Below are 18,949 nucleotides of genomic sequence, written 5' to 3'. Positions count from 1 at the left end.
CCCCACCCACACCACGCGCACCCCAAGCCTCTTGGACTTTCACTGGCCAAGGAACCTCTCCATAAATTGAAGATTTTTTGTACCTCCTTTTTGTACTTCCTGCCTTACCAAAATGAGGTTATTTCCATTCCCGTCCACCAACACCTCTGATACCACCCAAATTCCCAGCCTGAGGAGCTGTGTGGAGGAGCTATGGGACGGGCCAGTGTGCTGCACGGCACCTGAGATGGGAGATGGACAATGTTCTGAGGGACAGAAGAGCCTGAARACCCCCAAGCTCCAGCTGCAGCAGACACAGGCAGCACCCATTCTTGGATAATGGTGCAGCCTTTGGGGAAGGGTGGAAGATGGTGCCTTCTGACASCAACATGGCTCCTCCTCACCTAAACGCACCTACAAAACGGGTTCACCACCCTCAAGGTTGGGCAGGAGCCACGTAGGCCTTCAAACAGATCACGTGGCCCTGACCCTRAATCCATGGGCCCTGACCYTGAATCCATGGGCCCTGATCCTAAATGATGCACGAACCCCAGGAGGAAGCAGCAAGTGACAGGAATGGATCTCTTCCTGCTGCTGGGGACACAGACACCCACCTGCCCCTCACTTAGAGACTTCTGCTTGCCAAGGACATGGATTGGGGTGTTGTGGTGGGACTGTGAGGCTTGTCCAACCCTTCTTTGACTACTGCCATTGCTGTTCCARTGTGGGCACCACTGACACCACCAGGAACATCTGCAAACCCTTTGGGAATGGTGGKATTTGGTTGAAGTTTGGACTTGAGGATCTTGGAGGAATTTTCAACTTTAATGAGTCTGATTCTAAAAGCATCTACAGACCTCAATCGAGGGAATACAGTCAGGGCAAAGAAGATGGTAAATATTCAAGGATCACCTTCCCCAAATGCAAGAACAGTCCACCCTAACAAGCATCCCAAGCCAGGAAAAAATGCAAGCAGGGCAAGATGGATGAACCAGGAGCTCCTGGGCAAACACAAATGCAGAAAGGAGGCATACGGAAGATGGGAACAGGGACCTGGCACGAATATTGGGGCACTCTCCCAGCATGCAGGGATGAAGATAGGAAAGCCCAAACCCAACTGGAATTGAATCCAGCCAAAGATGTCAGAGACAAGAAAGGCTTCTCTAAGTATCCAGGTGACAAAAGAAAGAGGAGGGAACATATGGATCTGGGGCTGAATGAGCAGGGGACCCCAGAAACCAGGGGAAAGTCCAGARCAAGGAAGATGCACCCTTGGTAGAAGAGGATGAGGTCAGGGAATCCTTCAGTAACCCAGACATGCACAAAWCCAYGGACCCTGATGRGATGAGYRGGCTAAGGTCACAGCAAAGCCATTCCCTGTTGTCTTTGAACAGGAAATGGGGAGAGGGGCCCAAAGACAAGGAAAGCAAATGTCACTTCTCTTTGGAAAAGAAMAAGAAGGAAGACCTCAGGAGCTACAGGCCAGTCAGCCTCCCTTCATCTTGGAGAAAGTGATGGAGCAGCTAATTCTATGAACCATTTCCAGGCACGTGAAGGACAATTAAATCATCAAGTGGAGACACTTAGCTTCACCAAGGGGAAATTGTGCTTGACCATCTATGATGGAATGACATGGTAGATGAGGGGAGAACACTGGGTATTGGCAACCTGGACTCCAGGCTTTGGATACCATCTCCCATGAAAACCTCATGGGGAAGCTGATGAAGTAGGAACGGGATGAGCAGGCAGTGAGGTGGACTGAAAACTGGCCAAACAGCCAGGCCCAGAGGGTTGAGTTGGAGGCCAGTAACCATCAGTGTACATCAGGGGTCAATACTGGGTCTGGTCCTGTTTAACATCTTTATTAATGATCTKCAAAAACTGGGGGAGTGGCTGGTCCCCCAGAGGTACCTTGTCAGGCTGAGAAATGGACTGGAAGGACCCTCATGAGGTTCAACAAGAGGATGTACAAGGTCTGTCAGCTGGGGATGAACAACCCCACACACCAGGATGCACTAAAGGCCACTCAGCTCTGCAGCAGTTTGGCAGAAAAGGACCTGAGGATCTTGGGGACACCAWGCTGGACAYGAGCCAGCAGCATGCAAAGGCAGCCAACTGCGTCCTGGGCTGCATGGGCAGTGTTGGCAGCAGGTCCTGGAGTGATCCTTCCCCTCTGCTCATCACTGSTGAGGCCATACATGGAGTGCTGTGTTCAGTTCTGAGATTGCCAGGACAAGAGAGATGGAAATACTGGGSAGAGTCCAGCAAAGGAGCACTAAAGTGATTTTGGGACTGGGGTGTCTCTTGTGTGAGCAAAGTCTGAGAGAACTGGGGCTGTTCAACCTCGAGAAGAGAAGGCTCAGGGGGATCTCACCACTGTAAACAAGTTTCTGAAGGGAGGGTGTAAATACAGAGYCAGGCTCTTCTTGGAGGTGTCCAGGGGCAGGACAAGAGCCAAGGGGCACTTAAATATAGGGGATTCCATCTGGACATTTTTCTTTTTTTTTTTGCTTTGTTATTTTTTCTGTGAAAACTGTAAAAACAGGGAACAAGTTGCCCTGGGGAATCKCCATCCCTGAAGATATTAAGAGACATCTGGACATGGTCCTGGGCAACCGTCTATAGGTGACTCTGCTTGAGCACAGGGATTGGGATAGATGATTTCCCGAGGACCCTTCAAGCTCAACGACTCAGTGATTTTGTTTTCCTGTAACACAAACCCAGATATTTCATACATCAGAAATTCCCTTGAAAGCCTCTGCGTYGGGGCTCCCTGCATGCAGGGGAGGGGTGACCACCACCAGCCGACGACCTCTGCTACCCCACAAGTTTTCACCCATTCAAAAAACTTACCTCTGGACCTCAAACACTCAGAGATGGGGGGGGGAAAGAGGCAAGAAAAGTATTTCCTCACCCAAATCCTACTTTCCCCCTGATCTCTGCTGATATTATTAGGGCTGGAGATCAGATCCACCAAGAGAAACAATAAGAGCATGTRTTTGCAGTCTGGTTAAATGCCAGTATTAAGACATTTAAATTGCCCCAAATAAAGCAATGAGACAACAGCATTCCATCAAAGCTTGCCAGGAGGGCATGTCTGGGAGATGTGGACAGCAAACRTTTCATTTGATTGGTTTCAAGTAAAGTTTAATCAAATCAGGATGAGAGAAAAGTGTTTTACCTTGACTGGGTACCCACCTACAGTCTGGCTTCCCGCAACACCTCAACCGGAGGCAGCTTTTTGGCAGAGGTGGCCTGGTTTGCCTTATTACTGTCTGAGCTCTTTTTATTGCTACTCCAAAATAAAGAGCATTTTTCCTAGAAGACAATCAGTCTAGTTTATGGTGCACTTRGACATGAATTTCATGAGGGTTCCAATTTTCGGAAGAGATTTGAAAAAAAAAAAATCACTGTTGAACTAGAATCTAGTTATTAATGAAGATTTTGAAATTTAGATTAAACTAAGTCCTATATCAGATTTTGTTCAGAATCAAGCCAGTTTTGAAATGGTCTGTTTGCTTTTTTGAAATGTCACCACACAGGCTTTAGGCCACAATGGCAGAGAGCTGTGTCTGGGGATGTTCCCCCCTGTACAGATTATAGTTTTTTAGAGCTGCGAGTCCAACAGATGCATTTCAAACTGGCTCCACTATAAACTAGACTAAGATTTCAGTGTTTCACAGTACCTCATCTGCACTGGCTTCAGAGCACACTGCTCCCTCCAGAAGCCAGAGGCACACCAGACACCTGAGGGAGGAGCTGGCTTCAGGGAGACCTTCACGCTCCAGACACGTGAAGGTGGGGACAATGTCCCCGCTCAGTGTCCCCTCTGACATCGCCTGTGACTTCCAGAGGCAGAACTGTGCATGATTAAGCAATCAGGGCTTAGATCAGCAACACTTCAATCAAAYGAGGAACACACCTTGGCTGCAAATCGCTGTCTTCCAGTTTACAACTTCTTATCTACTCATTAGGTGGAGACACTCATGTGTTGTTGTACAGTTTTCTTAAGAGATTTGGAAGGTCACTGATGTTTTTTAACCACTTCCCAGGTAGTTGGGCACTTCCTGCCCTCAGTTTTTAGTTCTAGCACTTCATGACTCTTTTGGCTGAGCATGGAAGCACAGCTGGCTTATGCCTGGCTTTGGGATATTTCACAAGCAGATATTCACTCGGCTTGAATGAGTTTAAAATCCAGCTTTTCTCCCTCACCCTTTCTGGCATGGTTAAATCTCTCTGATACCAGGAATTAAGACTTGCACAAAGCAGGGTGAAGAAATGCCAGCTCAAGGCTGCATAAGGTGTTAAAAAGAACTGCCCAGCCCATTTTCTGAGCCGCTGGGGTCATGCAGCAGAGTGCACAGACGCTCACGTGAGCTGGGGCAGCTCAACCCAGGACCATCCTGGGCACAGTAAGGGGTTGGTAGTGAGCTCTGRATTCCATGCTGGGCTCTAACATCACTCCCACCCTGCAGGGAAGTGTGTGGAGGAACAAGGGSATTTGGGATCATGTGTTTAAGTCACTTAAGTGATTGCAGACTAGATTAAAATCCAATTACGTGATACTCCGAGAACCCGGCACTATTTAAGGTGGGTTTGTATTGGTGTTTCAGCAAGAGCAGTAACCAGCTGGGCAAAGACAGCCCCTCACAGGCTTCTCCTCAGTCTGCTCTCATCCCAAGCATTCCCTTTAATCCCCACTCTTCACCTCTGCMCCTTCAGAGCCAGCCTAAGCCACCTGACTGTGGTGCAATGCTAAATCAACTTCCTTTGATACAGGGTTAGGGTAGGCTTTAAATCACTACTTTGAGAACTAAAATCTGTAGAGAGCTGAGTGTTATCAGATCACTGTGGAGCCAGAGCCACAGATCTCCTCAGAGTTATTTGGGCTATTTTATACCCTGTCCTAAGAGCTCAGCTCAGCCTCACCCCACTGCCTGCCCCGTGGCCCAGCTGCCAGCTCCCAGCAGCCTTCAAAGGTCTTCACTTCTCAGYAAACCCAGATCCACAAAGGCTCTGAGGGTTTCACTTCCAGAGCTCTTTGGAGCAGTTGGCACAGAAACCAAGTGCGTTTCAAGGAAAGACAGAATCTGTGCTGGGCTGAGAAGCAGCCAMAGTGGCTGTGTCCCCTCTGCAAGAAAACAGCAACTGCATTTTCCTCAACAGGCTGTGTTCAAACAGCTCCATCCTCTGGAGAAGGCTCTGTTCTGACTGAAAAACTGTTGGGAAATGTGCAGAGATGCAGATTTGTGCAATGGCACAGACCTGCTGCTGCCTTCTACAGAGGCTGGTTGATAAACTAGGTTTGTTTTGTCATTAGCCATGTGAGCTGAGAAACACCTCCTCCTCCAGGGAGCCACTTCCATCACTGCTGTGCACAAAGAAAGCCAGAAATTCTTCACAGTACCTATTTGCAGCCCGATTTCTAGATGGCTAAGGAAGTCCTGCTGCTATCTGCTGGCACTTGGCACTATCAGGACACTGCTGGTGGCATCAGCCAATGTTTCCTCAGACGTGTTAGATTGTCAGCCCAAACGACATCATCTGATTAAGTCTGATTTGACTAAGAGCATTTCCCATCAGGCATCTGCAGGTTCTTACCTTACTCATTGCCATAAGCACAGCTGCTGAGATAATGAGTGGGACACTCAGCCCAAGCAAGATGTACTGCACGTAATCCAGCAGCATTGGGATCAGCACCAGGTTGTTGTAAAACTGCTTTAGGACTGAGCCTTCGATGGATCCACTCTGCTCAAAAAAGCAGAGGTGTCAGTGGCATTTCTGKCCCATCCTGAGCTGAGACAGACCAGCTGAATGATTCCTCTCCCACCACCTCCCAGCATAAATTAGGGAATTTATTCAAGATTCAGTCAGGCTRAAAGCTTTTAGTAAATAGCTGCAGTCAGCTGGACGTGCACCCACAGCTGGAGGCTGCATTTCCTGGCCCACATGAGGACAGGGATGCTGGCAGCTCTGTCCAGGGCCCTATTTAACCCCACATCTAGGGCAGAGCCAGAGATTTACCAAGTATAGAGCAGGGYTTGTTCAGCTCAGAGGGATTAATGGCATAGCCAAGCACTGAAAAGCCTTCTGTTGGTGCTTAATTAGTCTGGCTGGCTTAAAGCTTTATCCAAAGTGGAGTTTCCCCAGCACTGGGTGATGTGGAAGCAGGAGAARCTCTGCAGAATCAGGCTGGGGAAGGCAGCTCACCTCTGCAAACCACAGCAGCGGCAGCACCACCGGCTTAATATTCCCTGTTTGACTGGGGGGAAGAAAATGGAAAAAAGAAACACACACTTAGGTTTGTGCTTGAGCAGGTCACAATTAGTACCAGAATTCTTCCTAAGAGGACTCCCTGCTCAGGGAAGGGAGATRGACATTGCTAGAAGGTGACCACTTACAGTATCCCAGACACCTCCTTTATGTACAGATTCAGCTGGAGTTTGATGGAGCAATTCATGGGGATGCCCGTCATCTGTAGAGGAAGAGAACAAAAAGTTCATCAGTAACCTCTAAGCGACTTTGTAGGAACCAACAGACCCTGTCCAGCAACACCCCACAAACCACAAAAAACATCACACTTCAAAGCTGATCTCATTGACACCCATTAAAGCAGTGGGTTTTTCCTGACTCTGCAGTTTTGCAATACATTTTTACAAGCAGAGAATTTTTTTGAACTATACCTGTTTGTACTCAGCAGCCTGCAGCGAGATAAGAATATGGTTAACTGTATGGTTATCAGTAGATGTTTGATACTGTAATAAACTTAATTAGATTTTCATAACTGTGATAAGAAAAGCAGTCAGAACCCAATGTCTAGATAAGAAACACAGTTTACCTTACCTCTAGAGGAAAAGCAGGTTTTTGCTTAAGCAAACATCACTGAACATTTGGAAAAATKGAACCTGCACAAAACAGGCTGTGGGTGGGAAACCTCAAAAGCCCTTTCACATCAGCAGTTGAGTCAATGATGCCTCAGGACACACCAAATCATCCCCTCTGGAGTGGCTGTAGGTATGTGAGGGGTGTAACACAGCAGCAGCCCAGTGCTAAAGCWGTCAGCTCCAGATGGGCAGGCTGAAGAGTGCAAGAAGCCAGCCCAGAAATGGAGGTGCCAGCTTGAGCCACAGCGTGCTCTTCAGACTTTGCCAGCCMGTTCTCATGGCAATGTGCATTTGCAGATTTGGGGCATAGCTGGGCTGCTGCCAGATACACCTCCTGGTGTGATAGGCCTGAGTCAGTGGAAAGAGCTTCACTGTGCTTATCGAAACAATTAGTTTATAATTAGTTCTGCAATTCTCTAGAAGCCAGGCTAATTATTCAATTAGTTTATGGCTTTGACATTTTTATCTGCACATGCCCTCGCCAGTCTTTGCACTATGGAACCTGCTGAAATCAGTGCCACGAGAGCAGAGTGGTGCCACCACTCAGCTGATAGCAGGGTCCCCCCATGCTGGGCTGGTCCCTGGGGTGAGGGGAGGACCGTGCTGTGCTCACTCACGGGGTGCACATCGAGGAAAAGCCCGTGCTGSTCCTTGTTGGGGTGCAGGCCTTCCACAGCATCCACCAGGGACGGGTCAGCGTTGTAGAAGTGAGGGTGGGAAATGAACATCGGTGCATCTGAAAGAGATTAAAGACATCTTAAGCTCCTCCACACCCACCTAAGAGGTTTTGTTGAGGTTTTTAAGCTGTTGCAGCACTTGTTCTGGACAGCCTGTAATATTTTTTTCCTCCCACCCAGCAATTTCCTTCCCTTCCCTTCCCTCCCCGCAGGTTATTCCTTTGCTCTGGGAGGGTTAAGGACCAGCCCTGCTCTCCAGCCACACACCAACAATGCCATGGTAACTGGCTGTTCCCAGACACCAGTTAAGACACCCAGTCTGGACGGTCACTCCTGTGTGACGCACACTCTGTGTCCAAGGTTAACGTTTAATTTGGCTGCCTCTTCCTCGCTCCCCAGCCCAGGGGACATAATGCACCCACTGTATCCTCAGGCATTCCCACAGTGCCAGGGATTTTAGGCACAAGGGTTCTCCCTCTTTCCCTCATTGCTGAGGAARGAGTGGGAGTGCATGCAGAGCCCAGCAGTGCTTTTCAGCAGCCACCAGAGCTGATTTTCCAAACAACCAAACTTGTGTCACATCTCCAATTTGATATTGCTGCATCARGGAGAGCCAGGGAGCAATGGACTTACTGAGCCTACAGGAGCTGACGTTCTGGATGCCCGACTGCAGGCAGGGGCAGAAGCCCTCGTTGGGTGGATAGTCCGTGCCGTTGGCAAAAAGGGTTTTTGGTGCCACGAAGCGATAGGTGGGCACACCCTGGAACTTTCCAGACTGCTCATACACCAGTGTCATGGATCTGGAAAGGTTTCAGTGGAGAAGGATCAGCATTAGCCAGCAGCTTCGTCCTTATCTCAGCTGGATAAGATGCGGTTGCAACGTAACTTAGACTTTGAGATCAAGATAAACCCTCAGAGCAGTGCTTTGGATGGGGAATGAATGCTTAAGCCTTTTGCTTTCCATCTTTGAAGTRCACATAAAGACTCTATGGAGAGAAACCACAAGCTTATAAGCCTGTGTGCTATATCCAGGTGAGATTTGTTTAAAGGCATGTGGTAATCCCCAGGGCTGCTCTCCAAGAGATAATACCCACTTTATGCAAACTTGGCTCAGAGGTGCTCTGGTACAGGGCATGGACACTGAATAAATCTCTTTTGCAGGCTAGCTCCAGCAGCAGGCTGCCAGGGGAGTGGAAAATTTCTCTGTGTGACACAGCAAGATTCCTTTCTTGCTCCAACAGGCTAGTGATGTGCTGCAATATTGATACCAGCTGGCCAGGATTAATGCAAGTTTCCAGGACAAAAGTTTGCTCCCTTCATGCTTGAGTGCAGCTTGCAGGGATCAGACAATCACAGAACAGGTAAGGGGGTCACAGAGGGGACCCAGGACAGCCTGGGCAGGCCAAGGGTATGCTCATTCCTCCAGGTTCATCATTCCTCCATCATTTCTGATGCCAGGACCAAGGATGGGGAATTGATGGCCTGTTCAGCAGTCACACGTGCACCTTTCCGCTCTTCTCACCTTCCAGCAAGGAGGCAGAGGCTGCTGGAGCACAGCAGAGGATAAAACCTTGGCAGCTGCATCTCAGCATCAGCTGCACTCGATGTGCACAGAGCACAGGAGGTGAGTGAGCCCTGCTGTCCTGCTGCAGGGCAGGCATGCTCTTAGCCTGCCAAGCCATKTTTGTGACTCTGGGCCAACAGAGGCTGAGGCAGAGGTTTGGGAGCAGACTCAGCACTGCCTGGTGAAGAAGCTGAGCCACTTCCCCCACAGTTCAGTGTGGCTGGAACCTCCTGTGCCAACAAGAAACCAAACTTCATTTAATCCATTTCACTGGAAGCCTTGCCTGGAAGCATGCTCTGTTCCAGACATTTCTGTAGTTTTACAGGWGCAGGTATGTGTTTATTTAAACTTTGGTTACAGGTAAACTTCCCTGCAGATTCCTGGCTCCGGGTCACTGTGGTGTTTGCTGATGTCCCTGGTAGAGGAATCCCTGTGCTATTGCTCGCTCAGCTGCCTGTTTGTTCACTGAAGAGGTCATTGTTCTCYATTCAACATGAGCACTTGCTTGTTTTGCAGCACTATCTACAAAGCCAGAATTAACATTATCTCCCCCGAGCTAGGGACAGGGTGTTTGTGCCTGCTTCCCCTCCTTCTAGCCTCAGGCACAGACACAAGCTGGCTCTGCAGGGTACTTTAACCCCTGTGTGATCAGCTAAAGTCAGGGTATCTCACATAAGCAAGAGTGGAAAAAAAAAAAGACTCTTATCCTGGAAATGGTGGCAYGAGTTCCCCCCTGACATAACTCCTACTCGGGTTTAGTCAGCTGAAAGAGTTCTGCAAACAGTTACAGTTGCATTTCCCTCTGAAAACCCTTACTTCTCCTTCTCACTGCCCATATCTTATCCACACAAGATAACCACATCTGGTTATTTTCTACTGATTCAACGTGGGCAAGTTGGACTTCTCCAGCGACCTGGAAGGTATTTATGGACACCACAAGATACTGCTAATTAGACAATCAYGCTGTTTGCAAAGCTCAGATATTGCAGCTGAACTTTAACTACAGAAACAAATGCTGAGCCCTCTGCGTCACCACACAGGGACTCTGTGTGTGGCACGGGGACAGGCTGGCAGCTGTGGCCTCACCTGCAGGCATCAGGGCTGTAGAACTCCAGGGAGGTCGGGGACATGAACGGTGGCCACATCTCCCCTGCTGTCCCATTGATCATGTTGCACTGGCTGCTCCGCCAGTATTTCACCTGTGGGATGAGTGTAGAGAGAAAAACTCAGAAGGACRAGCTGGCTGGAGTCAGTTTTAACTCCTGCTGGGGATGTTTAACTCATGACTCTGTGAGTTAAACATCCCCCCAGTTAATGGACAAAATCCACCTGTCCCAAGTGCTCCYRCAGTGGTTGATCTGTAGGTTCAGMTRACTTTAGTTWGRAGCAGAATTCCACAAGGGAAGAGAAAACACCCCTTTAACAGTATTTAACACCTTAAACACCAGCCACAGGAGCCTGAGACCTCAACCATTAGAGGCAATCAGCTCCAAGAGCACTGCAAGGGAGTCCAAGTGCCGCCCATGAGGAGATGAATTTAATGCTTCCTGACAAGGCCCTTGTCACATGGCCGGCTGCCTTCTGGCAACCTGCTAGGACAGAAGTTGCAGCACTCAAAGTCCTGTAGAAACTTGTCTTCAATCCTGACCCAGACACAACAGCACCCAGAGCTTTCAGCTTATGCTGCTCTAAATCAGGCATTGCCCCCTTATGAAAGGTTTGCTGCCAGACACTCACCTCCTTCATGCCATTCCASGAGTCCACCATGTGAACCTGACTGATGTCCTTCATGCCTGTGTTCACTGTGAACAGCCCGGAATTGGAGTTGTTAAACTGCAGGGAGAAGGAATGGCTGTTAAATCTACTGCACACAGAGAGGCTGCCACACATTGCTTGGGTGCTCCATCAGCTCCAGAGGTGCCTCACATGCTTTCAGCTACTCAATTTATTTCCCTGGAGTGTCCGAGCTATCCCCAAGACCGATATTGCTGTGATTTTAGCATTCCCAAGCAACACTTTACTTACATCCATGAACAATCCAAACTTGCCCTCGAAAGGGATCAGGCCAGGAACAAGCAYGTTTAAGGTGTCTATGAGGGGATCTTCATAGCCCCACAGGATCTCCCCCACTGTCCGGTTCATGAACGCCTGCTGTTTCAGGCTAGCCAGGGCTCCACTCACTATTAACTTTAAAAACTCTGGCAGTTTTTCTATCATCACAGCTGCTCCCTAGGAAAGAAAACAAATTCCTGAGATTAGAGACACATCTTTACCAAAGAAGAAGCATTTTTGGCGCTAAGCAAAATCATTCTGCTGCTCGCATCTGTAGCCCCAGAGGACTCCTCTGGACAGACTGAGGCATTTATTCCCAGTTAGGGAAAAAAGCAGTTGAGGGCTCACAGGCTTGATTTCCTCACAGGATACTCAAGTGAGGTTGCAGACTCAAGCCCAGCTGCTCTGCATGCTATGGTTTTGGAACAACAGCAGCCCAAAAGAACAACTAACACCCAGAAAGCAGAAAATTACATTTTATAAGCTTAACCACCTCATTACTCGATCAGCATTAAGCCCTACAAGGAAGTGATTTGGTAATTCAGTGATTCAGTGCTGAGCATCTCGCCCTCCCCACAAGCTCAGAAGGTGGAACCCATCCAGGCAACGAGCACCTACCATCATCAAAACGTTTGGCACAACGATGTATTCGTCCTCAGTGCCATTGGACAAGTCAGGCTGGAAGAAAAGGTGCCGGTACTCCAGGTAGGAAACKGTGTCATTGTCATGGAACGTGATATTTGTTTTATACCTGTACTCCCTGCAAAGAGATGGGAGATCATGGGAACCTTCCCCCTGGCAGAGCCCCTGCTGCCTGTGGAGCAATAATGGGGTGCACAGGCCTGGGCTTGCTGCTGTGGAGAGACCAAACCCCAGCGAGGAGCCACGGGGTAGCCGGGGAGGCAGCGTGGGAACAGATAAAAACCTCACACCCTGACCAGGGGCAGGGGCTGGCAGGAGGAGAGGGCAGCCAGGAGCAACGCATCCCTGACAGGCTGGAGTCTTACAGAGTGTTCCTTCTCAACTCAACACCAGCTGACAAGAAATTGATGGTGAAAGTCTCCTCTGTTCTTCACCTACAGCCACTGGAAAGCTCAGCCCCGTCAGAAAGGTGCCCAGATATGAAGAGCCAGAGCAGCCTGGAAACAGGAGAGGACCAGCCAAGATGCCACAAGTTCCACCAGTGAGCCCACACTGATTCACCACCAAGCTCCAGATGGGTCCTGGGTTCAGGACAGCCTGATCCTCCACTGGCATMATTTCCCTTCTGCTCCTCAGGGCTTCAGGCCATCCATGTCCACTGCCCACTGCTGCTGGACTTGAGCCCAGGCCACAGGAGCAGTCCAGCTCAGGGAGGCTGCAGAGCTCTGCAGCAGTTGAGGTTCTCCACAGCATCACAAGCCTGTTACTGCTCCTGAAGGACCTGAAGCTCAACTCAGTGGCAAAAACAAACTGTGGAGCCTCTGTTTTACAACCCACATAAAGGAAGGGCACTAATCTTGCTCAGCAGGAACACAAGGACACTAATAAGCTTTGCTCCTTTGTTTATTCTTATTTAAAGTAAAGGAAGCTTTTCCCCAAGCGACGCGTGCGACGCCAACGTACAGAACCTGCATGGTGCGACCTGGCGARGCCTGGGGGAACAAGGGCACATACATCCTGCCAGGCCTCCCCTCCACACTGCTCAAACAGCTTTGGATTAACAGTAATCTTCCCACATGAGCTCGCTYAGGCTGCTGATTTAACCTGGCCACATTGGCGTAGGCACCGATGTGCTTTAGATCAYCGCTTCACGGGGAGGTTCACACACTCAACTCAACTCATTGTCAACCTTCATTTTCTGTTTCAGGTGCTGAGAAGCACCTGAGGCTTCAGCCACTGTCCTCAGCCACAGCAAAGGCACCCAGCCCTGCTGTGCATAGATCTAGTGCTCCATATGTGCTCTCCATACTGTTCCTATGACCAGAGCACTTGTGTCAAGCTCGGGTTAGTTAAGAAATTAGGCTGACCCATCAAGTTCAATATTGAGGCAACTCCAGCTCAAGAGCTGGGCTCATAAATGCACAATGAAGATAAAATGAGAGCACTCTGAAGATAGGGTCACCCACCAGCACACCAACACCCCTCATGCCAGTGTTTGGACCATATCAGCMCACATGTGGCTGCCCAACAGGCCCCAGAATGGGATTGAGCTCCACAACTCAGTGAAGCACCCACCAGTCTCATTATCCCAGTGGCCAGGGGTCTCACATGTGTTTTTAGCATGATCAGAGCACATTTGGGTCACTTTCCAATCCAATGCCACTGGACTCTTGCTGATGCYATGTCCTCCTGCCAGAGGAGTGGCCAGCAGCCTGGTCAAGTGGTCAAGCTCACGCCAAGCTGGACCACAATTGGTACCTGACCTGTACACGTAGGGCCCACGCTGGCTCACCACCGGCTTCTCTCCCTTGAGCACCTGCTTGGGGTTCAGCACTTCGAAGAAATGCACYGACAAGTAGAAAGGAACYGGGATTTCTTTCCACATTTGAAARGAGATGCTGCTGGGGTCRATCCTGACGTTCTGCAAGGAAAAAYGGAGTAAGGAGTTACCACTTTTGGGCTCTGTGCTGCAGAAAAGCACATCCACCCTCAGCTCAGTGTAARGCAAAGCMAAAGGTGGCAGTTCCAACAGAGGCTCCCAGATGACCCAGGCCTGTTTGGCAGACTGAAACCACRCTGTATCTCCAGTGAGAACTCTCCTGTGTGCAGAAGCATCAAGTTTATGCCACAGGATGTCTTCTGGCATATTTATTCAGGCTTAACTTTTCAAATCCTGCCCACAAGACTTTTGAATTGTTTTGATGTGCTGGAGACTTGGATCTGCACTAAACAAACCAGCACTGAATTATTCACTACTCTGCACGTTTTACTAGCCTGGCAGAAACAACCCTGTCCCCAGGGCCTTCACTCATGCCTTCAKCAGCTCCTCATAGCCAGGAGCAGCCAAGGGCTGGGAGAATTGGCACAGCCTTCCTCAAAACTGGTTGGGTACCAGCAGGGAGAGCCCACTAGATTCCCAAAAAGAAGACAGAGAACTGGGATRAGAACCCAGCTGCATCCCAACAGCACAGCACAGGACACCTCAGCTTCTTCTGAGCTGCCAGTCCACATTGACTCACAGCTGATCAGGARGCAGGTCAAATGCAAGGCACAGTTGTGTTCCCGTGTCACTGTGTGCTGGGAAATGCCCGCAGGAATCAAAGACAACTTAAGCCCTCCCCAGCTCAGGACCATCTGGGCACCTCTGTCTCCATCCCCTCCCTGCCTCCGGGGGGCTGCAGGAGAAAGAGCTTGTTCCTTCTTGAACATTTACTYTGGATGTGTTCCACCGTAATCTTTTCTCCTGCAAGCACAAATCCTTGCCCTGCTTAGGTAACCCAGCCAGCTTATGGAAGTGGGGTTGATCCACCAGCTGGAAGAGGCACAAGGGCTTTAACCTGGTGCAGCTCAGCAGCCTCACAGCCCCTCCTGCTCTGGAGCAGCTCCATTTGACCAGACACATTTGCTGACACAGCAGGTTGAGGTGGAACACTGCCAGAGGCTTCCCCACCAGTTCCCCACCTTTCCTGGGGCATTTCAGGGCAAGGTTGAGCTACCTGTGAGTGGCAGGGCTCTGCAAGCCCTTCTTCCAGGCCCTACCCCTGAGCAGACATGTCCCTAATGCTGTGTAGCCCAGCAAACCCTTTACACCACCACTTCCATGCCCTAACTTTGCCAGCCTCAAGAATTTCATGGCAAAGAAGCAGTAATAGGACACATTTTTGTTCAGTCCCTTTTAGAACCCTGATTCCCAAGTGTCCAGCCGAGTGTGATCAGAACATTTTGTTTCCTTTACTTGCTCGTTCTGTCTTGCACTCCCCTGATCACTTGTTGCATATGCATTTATTTTTCTAATATGTACCCATCCAGATGGAGSCACATCCCAGCTCCCTGCAGCCTTTCCCAGCTCTCTCTCACCTGGGCACAGCAGCTCAAAATACTCCACGGGCCCTGCTATGTAAACCCACATAACAGGGGAGCCTTAAAATCAAGCTACTTGCAGGTCAAAACAAACATGGTCATATGTCTGAAATAAAAATAGAACTTATGTCGAGTAGATGGGTTGCAAAGGGTCACTGAGATGTTTGGCCCCTCCTGACCAGACTGATCTTTGCTCCTGAGGAACTGAAAGGAACTGAAAGCTCCACCACAGCATCCAAATCCTGCATCTCCAGGATTTTACCCKGCTCAGTAAAACTGAGAGATGAGATTTCCCCTGAAGGCTGGGAGGAGCAGCCAAGCTGGGTGTCAGTCAGACCTCAGCCTCCACATCTTCTCACCAGCCTCCTCCTCACCCTGCAAGGACRGGGCTGTCACCTGGTCCCTGCTCCTGCCACCCAGGACAGCACCAGAGATCCCAAATGGAGCAGCCATGGGTGGCAGAGGAGGAGTTGATGCAGCCTCACTGAGTTCAAATCCATACCTCAGGCATGAGGTATTCCAGATGCTTCCAGAAAAGCAGCATCCCCAGGTTTTGCAGGGCCAACACCATGGGCAGCYCACTGCAGATGGGGCAGGAGACAGGCCCCAAATTCCCTGCTTCCTGCAGACTTTAACCAAAGATATCCCTGAAACAACCACCTCTCTGTAACTGAGTGCTTTTCCATCAGGCAACACCATCCTGACAGAGCTCAGGATGGGCAAACCAGCCTTTACCTGCCCAACCCCAGCCCTTTGAGCTCCTCTTACCCACGCTACTCTAAAGTTCCACCGAGGACTTTCATTAAGGTTCTGAATATTTCTCATCACCCATCATCACTCAGTTAATAGCTTTAATTTGAAATGGAAAAGAGCTCAGGGACACATTGAAGATATGGAGACCAAGGGCTTGAGGTGAAGGGAGGAGAAACAAGGGTTGGTCTTTTCCTCATCTTCTGTTCTCATTACAAATTATTAGGATTTAGCTAATTAGGTTGAAAGAATCAGGCTTAGCTAAAAAGAGGGCAGAAAGGTTTTCGCACGAAAAACGTAATTTCTGTTCTGCAGGGACCATTCAGCCTTTTATTTGCAGGTACCAGCTCCTGAAGGCCATGAAGCTGAACAAAGATTTTCTACTGTTTAATCTACAGGACTGTCTGGCTCTGCCCAGCCAGTTGCACTTGCAGGGGGGATGTTTAAGTAGGTCATTTTCGGCAGAGACTTTGCGCCACATGCGATGCCAGCTATTGGCTATGAGGTGTTTGTTCACCTCTTTCATCAGAAGCAAATTTTCAGGGGCTGACCTGGGTAGGTGGAAGCTTGGAGAACAGCCAAGGCAGGGAGCACATCTGCTTTGAAGAGGCAGGAAAAGGTTTGGCTAAATGTGGGGATGAGCTCTACAYTGCAGCAGGGTCCCAGCAGCAGGGACAGGAGTGCTGGTTCATAAAACTGTGCAGCAATTACTGAACAGACCAACAACTCCATCCACAGCCCCACACTGTGGGGACAAACCCTCTGCAGCCTCAGCACTTGTCCTGTGGATAAAACAAGTCTTCAGAGAGGCAACTCTTCAGGATTTCAGTTTAGGAGAGAGGATGTCTCAGAGGCTGCTCCACGCACGAGGCTCCTTTGGAGCGCTCCTGCACATCATCTGTCCTGTTTGCAGTTGGGAAAGCATCTCACCACAACACGTGTGAGCCCGGTAGTCTGCTCACCTATTTATGAAAGAAATAACTGGTGCTGCAGGTAGAGGCAGGCAGAGAGGGAGGAAGGGATGGTGCTCAGGRTGATGTTCTGCCAAGCACCGCATCCCCAACCAGTTGCAGTGATGCAAAGAGCCCTCGCTAATCAGGGATGAGAACCTGCTCACTCGGGGCAAATCTGCYGTCACCAAGCGTGGAACACCCCCAAGCCCGCAGCTGCCCAGAGCAAGAGCCTGAGGCTGCTCGGAGCCGCAGCAGCGACACTGCCACCTCCAGCGCTCGGCGCTCAAGGCCACTGTCCCCTCACACCAGCCCAGCACGCACCGCACCGCACCGAACCCCGCACCGCACCGCGCCCCGCACCGCACACGGGCTCCAGCGCACCCTCTCCCGATCCCGCACCGGCTGCACCGCATCCCGCTCCGCGCCCCCACCGAGCCCGCATCCCGCAGCGAGCCGAGCCCCCGCCACGCCTCCCGCACACCCCCGGGCCCCGCTGACCTTGATGACCTGCTGCCGGATGATGAGCGGCCCGGCGAGCAGCAGGCTGCCCCCCAGGAGCGCGCAGGCCACCCCGGCCAGCCCCAGCCCCACGGACAGCTTGCAGCGGGCCACGGCCATGGCGGGGCGGAGGCGGGACCAGGAGCCGGGACCAGGAGCGGGTCCCACCGGCGCCGCCGCTTTATGGACCCGCGGCCCGGCCCGGCCCGGCCCGGCAGAGGGGCGGGGCTGCTCCGGGATGGGCGGGGCTAACAGGGAGAGGCCACGCCCCTCGCCACGCCCTCCCGCGGGAAACGGTGCGGGTACACAGGCGCGGAAAAACGGGAAAATCAGTCAAACGTATAGAGAAATAAAATAGATAAAGAGATAAAACACCGCTCAGGCTTAAAATTGTAGAATAGAATGGCTTGGGGCTGGAAGGGGTCTTAAAGCTCGTGTGGTTCCACGCCTCTGCCTCTGTCACGCACCCTGCTTCCATTAGAGCAGGGTGCTCCAAGCCCCGTCCAACCTGGTCTGGGACATTCGAAGGGATGGGGCAAGTACAGCTCCTTTGGGGAATCTGTTCCAGTCCCTCACCAGCCTCACAGTAAAGGTTTTTYCCCTAATATCTAATCTAAACCTACCTTCAGTTTGAAGCCATTCCTCCTTCAGTCACTACATACTAGATAAAAATAACATAAATGTATTTGAATTCATGTGTACATGCATARATATGTCTTCCTTGAAGAGTAGATTTATTACCTATCAACCTGCCTCTGTCCTCCCTTTTAACCCGACTCTACTTCTCCAAGGAATTAGGTCTTTTGTCTGTTGTGTGCACCTAAAGTTGCCCTGAATATAAACCTCTTTGAAACTCATCTCTAGAAAAATGTAGAAGACTGCAGAAAATAAAGAGTCCAGTTTGTGACAGCCTGTTTTAAATCAATCATACGCCAACATCCCATTGTGCCAGCTGACCTGAGCTAAAACATCTGGAAACTGGAGCGCATCTACCTGCCACACTGTGCTTCATGGTGAGGGGAGATTGTGGGGAGAACCCASCACAGCACAAGTCCTGACTCTCAGTGGAACACTTGTATTTGTATCTTTACGCTTAATTATGTCTTTTTTCCCCCCCTTCTAAACATTTTACCCTAATAGCTGCTTCTGTTTAGTTACCAGATCAATTAACCCATGTCTCAGTTCAATCGTGGCTTGTCTCTGCTGTGAGACGTGCCCCCTCTCACAGCAGCAATGCCTTCAGAACAGCACAAGGTAGGTGTTGTGTTTTCCTTTACTTTTTAAAATATTTTGTAACAAAGAAATGCTGAGAAATGAATTTTTCTTCAAATCCCAGTAAACCCCAGTAAAATCCAGGAGATTCCCTGAGGCGCTGCGGAACAATGTGACTGTGAGAAGATCTCCRGGAACAGCATGTTCTGCCATGATTAGAACAAAAGACAACCTTAAAGTTCCTGAAATGCTTTGCTGTTCTCATCAAATTTTGCTGTTCTGCAGTTGATCCCACCCCAGCTGTGGGCTCTGCTCGCGGGTGCTGCCTCTGAAGTGCTGGCACTGCCACTGTGAACCTTGAGGCTCCTCAAACCGAGC

General features: G+C 50.1%; 1 protein-coding gene across 4 annotated transcripts in view; it reads right to left on the bottom strand.

Moving 5' to 3' along the window:
- SCARB1 (scavenger receptor class B member 1) overlaps positions 1 to 17,584 on the bottom strand; it is a 19,394-nt gene extending 1,810 nt beyond the window's left edge. The window contains exons 1-12 of one of the 4 annotated variants that reach the window (XM_057378840.1): positions 17,360 to 17,584; positions 13,562 to 13,719; positions 11,775 to 11,916; positions 11,130 to 11,333; positions 10,842 to 10,937; positions 10,191 to 10,303; positions 8,174 to 8,340; positions 7,481 to 7,599; positions 6,381 to 6,454; positions 6,190 to 6,241; positions 5,581 to 5,727; positions 109 to 221 (exon numbers count right to left, since the gene is read on the bottom strand). In XM_057378840.1, the coding sequence (XP_057234823.1) occupies positions 109 to 221; positions 5,581 to 5,727; positions 6,190 to 6,241; positions 6,381 to 6,454; positions 7,481 to 7,599; positions 8,174 to 8,340; positions 10,191 to 10,303; positions 10,842 to 10,937; positions 11,130 to 11,333; positions 11,775 to 11,916; positions 13,562 to 13,719; positions 17,360 to 17,479 (1,505 nt within the window). In that variant the 5' untranslated portion in view covers positions 17,480 to 17,584. The other 3 variants (XM_057378839.1, XM_057378842.1, XM_057378838.1) reach the window with 3 other exon arrangements.
- Between the last annotated feature and the right edge of the window lie 1,365 nt (positions 17,585 to 18,949).

Source organism: Malurus melanocephalus, unplaced genomic scaffold, assembly GCF_030028575.1.
Source record: "Malurus melanocephalus ecotype Western Australia unplaced genomic scaffold, MMel_1.1 scaffold_377, whole genome shotgun sequence".
In the NCBI taxonomy this organism is placed as follows: Eukaryota; Metazoa; Chordata; class Aves; order Passeriformes; family Maluridae; genus Malurus; species Malurus melanocephalus.
The sequence above is the reverse complement of the archived record's forward strand: the minus strand, read 5'-3'. Positions and strand labels throughout refer to the sequence as shown.